The sequence below is a fragment of the Excalfactoria chinensis genome, chromosome 28, assembly GCF_039878825.1.
Source record: "Excalfactoria chinensis isolate bCotChi1 chromosome 28, bCotChi1.hap2, whole genome shotgun sequence".
Classification (NCBI taxonomy): Eukaryota; Metazoa; Chordata; class Aves; order Galliformes; family Phasianidae; genus Excalfactoria; species Excalfactoria chinensis.
The window spans coordinates 756546-762309 of NC_092852.1; the positions used below are offsets into that span (position 1 = coordinate 756546).

The following is a 5764-nucleotide window of genomic DNA, read 5'->3' on the forward strand; positions in this document are numbered from 1 at the left end:
GGTCATGAGGAGCTATTGGACCACCATGAGGCCTCCCCCCAGCACAGGGCAGAGTGGGACAGCCTTTCCCTCACCCAACTGGGGACATCCTATGACTCTACAGACACCATCACAGGGACCCCATGGGAGTGCAGCATCTGCTGACATCTCCAACTGCAATCCCTAATAGGGCAGGAGAAAGTCAGGACGGCTTTCAGGCCTCAGCAGAAGAGCAGTCTTGCTGCAACACGAAAATAGCTGCACATAAAGAAAACCACACGGGTGTACTGCCTCTAGTGTTTATTGGGGTATGGCACATGCCAAAGGAGAAAGGCTTAAGCAAACAAGCACCAGTGTTCTCACAATCAGAATAAAAAGGCAAAGCCCAAACAGAGGTGAGCAGAACCAGAGCCACTGCAGCACATCAGGGTCCCATGGGAGACCTCGAGGGCTGTACAGCCCATCCACCCACCCCAGTGTTGTGTGTGGGGTTGTGCTTTGTGGCTGTGGGCTTTGGGATGGGGTGTCCTTCCAACGCCAGCTCCGTGCAGCAGCTTTATGGTGTCTCAAGGAGGAGGTTGGTGAAGCCAGAGGTTCCCAAGCCATCTGCAGAGCGTCTCAGTCACTGCGGTGGATGAAGCCTGCCGCTCTTTTCCCACGTGGTGCCCAAAGGGAGGGCTGTGCACGGCGGTGGGGTGGTGGTCCTCGTGATGTTTGCTTCCTTTCTCCTTTGGGTGCCGGGGATGGGGGGAGCTCTCTGCCCTACTGCCTCCGGGTGGACACCGAGCTGCTCTTCAGAATGCCGCCGGAACCGACCACGACGGAGCTGCCCGCTCCGGAGCCGAATCCTCCCCCTCCCAGGCTGTAGCAGAAGCCGGCACCGCCTGTGCTGCAGCTGCCCCTCCCGCTCCCAGCGCCGAATCCCAATCCTCCTCCTCCAAGGCAGAGACCGCCGCCATATCCACCTCCTATGGAGCTGCTGCCGCCCACCACAGCTGCGGGGACATGGGAAGGTGTGAGGTTACCACTGGCTGAGCCAGGGAGCGCAGGGAGCAGGGGCAGGCTGGTACTTACAGATGCTCACGTTGCTCTGGCACTCCCCAGACATCCTGCAAGGAAAAGAGATGGAGCATCAGCACCGCACCAGCAGCTTGGGTCCATCAAGCTCCATAGGACCACGGTGGACGGCAGTGCTATTGATGCCTTAACAGAAGATGCGCTGCTCTGCATCCTTCCCATTGACTTAGCAGGAGGTGATCCACCCATATCTTCACCCACCTGCACTCCTCGCCCTCCAGCAGCTTCCTGTAGGTGGCAATCTCAATGTCCAGGGCCAGCTTGACGTTCATCAGCTCCTGGTACTCGCGCAGCTGCTGGGCCAGGTCTGCCTTGGCTTTCTTCAGGGCTGTCTCCAGCTCTGTCAGCTTATCCTTGGCATCCTTCAGGGCCAGCTCACCACGCTGCTCAGCGTCCGCGATGGAGCTCTGAATGGTCTCACACTGCAGGACAAGGACAGGGATGCAGTGTGTTCAGCAGAGACCACCGTAGCACTCTGTGCTCTCATCACCTGGCTCAGCTGTTCCCAAACAGCTCAGACCAGGACACAGCTCCGAGGGGATGTACGAGGATCTCACACCCATTCCCCATAACATAACACCCCTACCTGCTTCTTCACGTTCTCAATCTCAGCCCGCAGCCTCTGGATCACGCGGTTGAGCTCGGAGATCTCAATCTTGGTATCCCTCAGACTGTCTCCATGTTTCCCTGCAGTGACCTGCAGCTCCTCGAACTGATGGGCAGGGAACAGAAGAGTTCATCAGGGGTGGTATGAGGCCTCCTTGGATCTCCCCACACCAGGAGCATTCAGCTCCACCATCACCATGCAGACAGCCCTCACCTTGCACTTGTACCAGGTCTCAGCCTCCAGCCTGCTGCGGTTGGCGATCTCCTCATACTGTGCCTTCACCTCAGCGATGATGCTGTCCAGGTCCAGGTTGCGGTTGTTGTCCATGCAAAGCACCACGGAGGTGTCAGAAACAGTCTTCTGCATCTGGGCCAGCTCCTGCAATTCACACCAGCATTGTTTTGAGCCCTGCTAGGACACTTTCCCCATCTTCCATCCCATTCTGCCACACACTCACCGCTTCATAGAGGCTCCTCAGGAAGTTCATCTCATCTGCCAGAGAGTCCAACTTGGCCTGAAGCTCCACTTTGTTCATGTAGACACCATCCACATCCTGCAGCAGAAATGAGGGCTGAAAGCCTTCCCCTGATGCACACAGTCGAGCCCCATAAGTCAGTGTTGTGCTGCTCCATTCCCGCAGCACACAGCTCTGGGTACCCTGGGTTCAATCTGAGCCCCACCAATGCAAAGCTCTGCTGAGAACCAGGCAGAAGTTCGTATAAAGTCATTAAAAGTGGGAATGTGCTTAGAAAACACACGGAAAGGTGAAAATTCAGACATGCGGATGTTTTGCTCCAGGGAGGAGGAGCAGCAACTCCCATCAGACTCCCCCTCTGCCATGGGAGGTTTCTCCTGCCTTCAGCTCTCCTTATTCTAACAAGGAACAAGTTTAATTAAAGCCTGCCCTTTGTGCCTGCTCACACGCACACACTTGGGCTGCCCAGAGCTTTACCTTCTTTAGGAGCACAAAGTCGTTCTCCGCAGCTGTCCTTTTGTTGATTTCCTCTTCATACCTGTTGGGGATAATGAGGGAGATTCAGTCTCTGTTTATTTTGGCTCCTGCTCCACTGCTGGTGGCTGCTGGCCTCGGAGCGATGGGTGCAGCAAAACCAGAGGCGCTGTGAGCAGAATGTGGCCAAGCAAAAGTGGGGCTCCATCCTGCATGAGCCCTGGAACCTCCCATCGCAAACCTCCCCACCCTGCTGCCTCCATGAGGAGACCTGTTGGCCATCACGGCCATGGCACAGGACCTTACAGACATGGAACTGCTGGAGTTTGGTTCTCTTAATGGTCATCCCATCCACCACCCTGCAATGGAGAGGGAATGTCCGTGGCACCTGCACACTGCAGAGCACGGAGCAATGGAGGTCACCTCCAGAACCACATCACCTCCCATCCTGCGGCCTCAGCAGAAATTGAGCAAGGCAAGGGATCAGGTTGTTCCCAAATCTGGGTTATCTGCAGCTTATCAGCTGAGACATTTCTCCATCTTTGCTCTTCTGGTGGAGCAAAGGAACCTCATCACACCAGGATAATAATTAATCCCCCTCCCATCAGCGTTCCAAAGAGCCATCTAAGTAAGCTTCAAACTATGAAGGAAATTATTGTAAGGAATCCATGAGGAAATTATAGTGGGATTTAGCAACTGCTCTTAATTGCTTCATTAAATCATAATGTCACGGATTCTCGAGTGGGGAAAGGCAAACAGCAGAAGATCCTGCGCTGGTGACAACCGCAGTTCACACAACAATGGGTGCTGGGGCACACCTCGAGAAACCACCGCCTGCTGTCAGAGCTCAGAGCTGCTGCAGCTTCCTCATAGCACCGATGGTTGCAACAAGCGAAACACTGCCAATTCCCATCATCCTTTTCTGACCGCTCAAAGTAAGTCCTTACTCCTATTCTTTAACGCCACTTGCTACCCGAAAGAATTTAAAGCAAAATAGAAGTGGCAAAAATAAAAGGTCTCCAAACAATCTGCTTTGCGCAGCTGGTGAAATCAGCCAAAGCTCAGCCATTGCTAGGAATGAATCCAGAATAAATCCATTCGGTCCCGGATTTGGGGACATCCCTAGAGCTGCCCAGCACTGCCAAGCCCTGCGCCAGCACCACGAGCCACGCACTTGGTCTTGTAGTCCTCCACCATGTCCTGGAAGCTCTTCAGCTCTGACTCCAGCTGGATCTTCTCGCTGGAGAGGCTGTCCAGCTGCTTCCTCAGCCCACTGATGTAGGCTTCGAAACATGGGTCCAGGCTCCTGGTGATCGTGGTGGGGCTTTGCTCCTGCAGGAGCTTCCATTTGGTCTCCAGGACTTTGTTCTGCTGTTCTAGGAATCTCACCTGTATAACGACAAGGGTGGACAGAGGAAAAGTCAGACTGTTCCTCAAAGCATCTCTGTTGTTTGTTTGCCTGCCCTGCCTACATTTAATGAGTTCAGCCCTTCTGTCTGTTCTCACCTCCTCTCCAAAAACTCCCCATCCTCCCCCAGAGTCCCACTAGTGAGATGGGGAACCCATCCTCATGGCAGTGGGTGACTTTTCCTTTCCCATCCCACAGGATCTAAACAGGACAAATGTGCTGAGCTCTGTCACTCCAGTGCTTTCTCCTTCATGATGAGTTTGGGCTACAGACACAGGGATGAAACACCCAATGGCCCACAGGTGGAGGGGAGCAACCTTCTCTGAGGATGTTCTGCATGCTGCTGCATGGCCCCCCAGGTTAACACCAGTGTCATGGCCTCCAAATCGAGGATCCCATTCCTGCTATCCTCCAGCACCTTGGGATTATTGCTTCTCCTGACCCTGCTGCCTCCTTTCTGCCTGCACAGCTCTGGGGCAGTGCCGGGCCCACTGCTCTCTCTGTGCCCATCTCACAAGCCAGCAAGGTTCAGCCTCATCCCAGACCCAGCTCTTACCTTGTCAATGAAGGAGGCGAATTTGTTGTTGAGGGTCTTCAGCTCCTCCCTCTCCTGTGTCCGCACCTTCTGGATCTCGGGGTCAATCTCCAGGTGCAGTGGGGCCAGCAGGCTCTGGTTGATGGTCACCTCCCTGATGCCGCCCGGTGGGCACTGGGCGAAGCCCCCAACCCCACAATCAAGCCCTCCACCGAAGCCACCAAAACCACCACCGAAGCCGCATCCGGCCCCATTACCAAACCCAATCCCATTGCCAACACCATAGCCAAAGCCTGGGCCGCCAGCCCCAAACCCTCTGCAGATGCCTCCGGCTCCAAATCCTCCCAGAGCGGTGCTCTTGCTCCCTCCCAGGCAATAGAGGCTGCGGCTGCTGAAGCCCCCGGCGTTGCCAGCAGAACCCCGGCATCCTCGGGTCACCGTGCTGAAGGTGACCTTGTTCTTCCCTCCTAAGCAAGCAGAGCTGGAGCTGAACCCCTTCTTGAAAGCGGACGACTGACGAGACATGGTGAGAGGTTTGTGGTAGGAGAGGAGAGCTGAGTGGTGTCCAGAGGAGAAAGAAGCTCTGTCCTGTAAGCACAGTGCCTGAACAACCCTTTTTATGCTCGGAGGGAGTTGGCCGGCTGTCAGGGGAGTGGAGATGTGATTTTTTACTCTTTGAATGGTTTTAGGTGTGCTTGGAACCATGCCCTCCCCCCCTCCTCTCTGCCTTCCCCATGACCTGCCTCAAAACACTCCCTAGATAGCTCAGAAAGTAAAACAAATCTATTGTTGGTGTTGGAAACACATCGTCAAATCAGATTTCCTGAGCTGGTGCTGTCAACCCATCACAGGCCCTTCTATAGTTCTTCTGGCAGTGACAAAGCACTACAAGCTGCTTGACGTGTTACACCCTCCAGGGAGACCCCTGCCTTGGCTCCATTACTCATTGGGAGCCACACGGCAGGTGCTTGGTTGGCTGAATGTGGACAAAAACCTGGTTTCCCAATCACAGCCCCACATGCCATGCACTCCTGTTCAACTTTACGCTCCGGTTCGACTCGGTTTGGCCAAATCTGTTTCACAACTGAGGGAGGGAGCCCAGCGAGGCTTAGTCTTAGGGTTATAACCAGCTTTGTGTCAATAGGGGAGTTTCTAGAAGGTCTTGAAGGGTTTCTAGAAGGTTGGACCTCTCTGACTGTGGCTTACTGA

The 5764-nt window shown here is 54.6% G+C and overlaps 1 protein-coding gene across 1 annotated transcript; it reads right to left on the reverse strand.

Annotated features, from left to right (window-relative positions):
- Positions 1 to 383: 383 nt before the first annotated feature.
- On the reverse strand, positions 384 to 5080 carry LOC140263257 (keratin, type II cytoskeletal 4-like). Its single transcript, XM_072358078.1, has 9 exons — positions 4577 to 5080; positions 3787 to 4001; positions 2616 to 2676; positions 2121 to 2216; positions 1877 to 2041; positions 1643 to 1768; positions 1258 to 1478; positions 1054 to 1088; positions 384 to 974 (listed from the first exon to the last, which is right to left on the reverse strand). The coding sequence occupies exons 1-9, from the start codon at positions 5078 to 5080 to the stop codon at positions 742 to 744; spliced, it is 1656 nt and encodes a 551-aa protein (XP_072214179.1). The 3' UTR covers positions 384 to 741.
- Positions 5081 to 5764: the final 684 nt, after the last annotated feature.

What these genes read in the sequence shown, in the direction of transcription:
- LOC140263257 (XM_072358078.1), bottom strand. Translation starts at nt 5,080, where the DNA reads ATGTCTCGTCAGTCGTCCGCTTTCAAGAAGGGGTTCAGCTCCAGCTCT. An exon ending in ACTTTGTGCTCCTAAAGAAG is followed by an intron (nt 2,217 to 2,615) that starts GTAAAGCTCTGG and finishes TTTCTGCTGCAG; the next exon opens with GATGTGGATGGTGTCTACAT. An exon ending in TGAGGAGCCTCTATGAAGCG is followed by an intron (nt 2,042 to 2,120) that starts GTGAGTGTGTGG and finishes TGTGAATTGCAG; the next exon opens with GAGCTGGCCCAGATGCAGAA.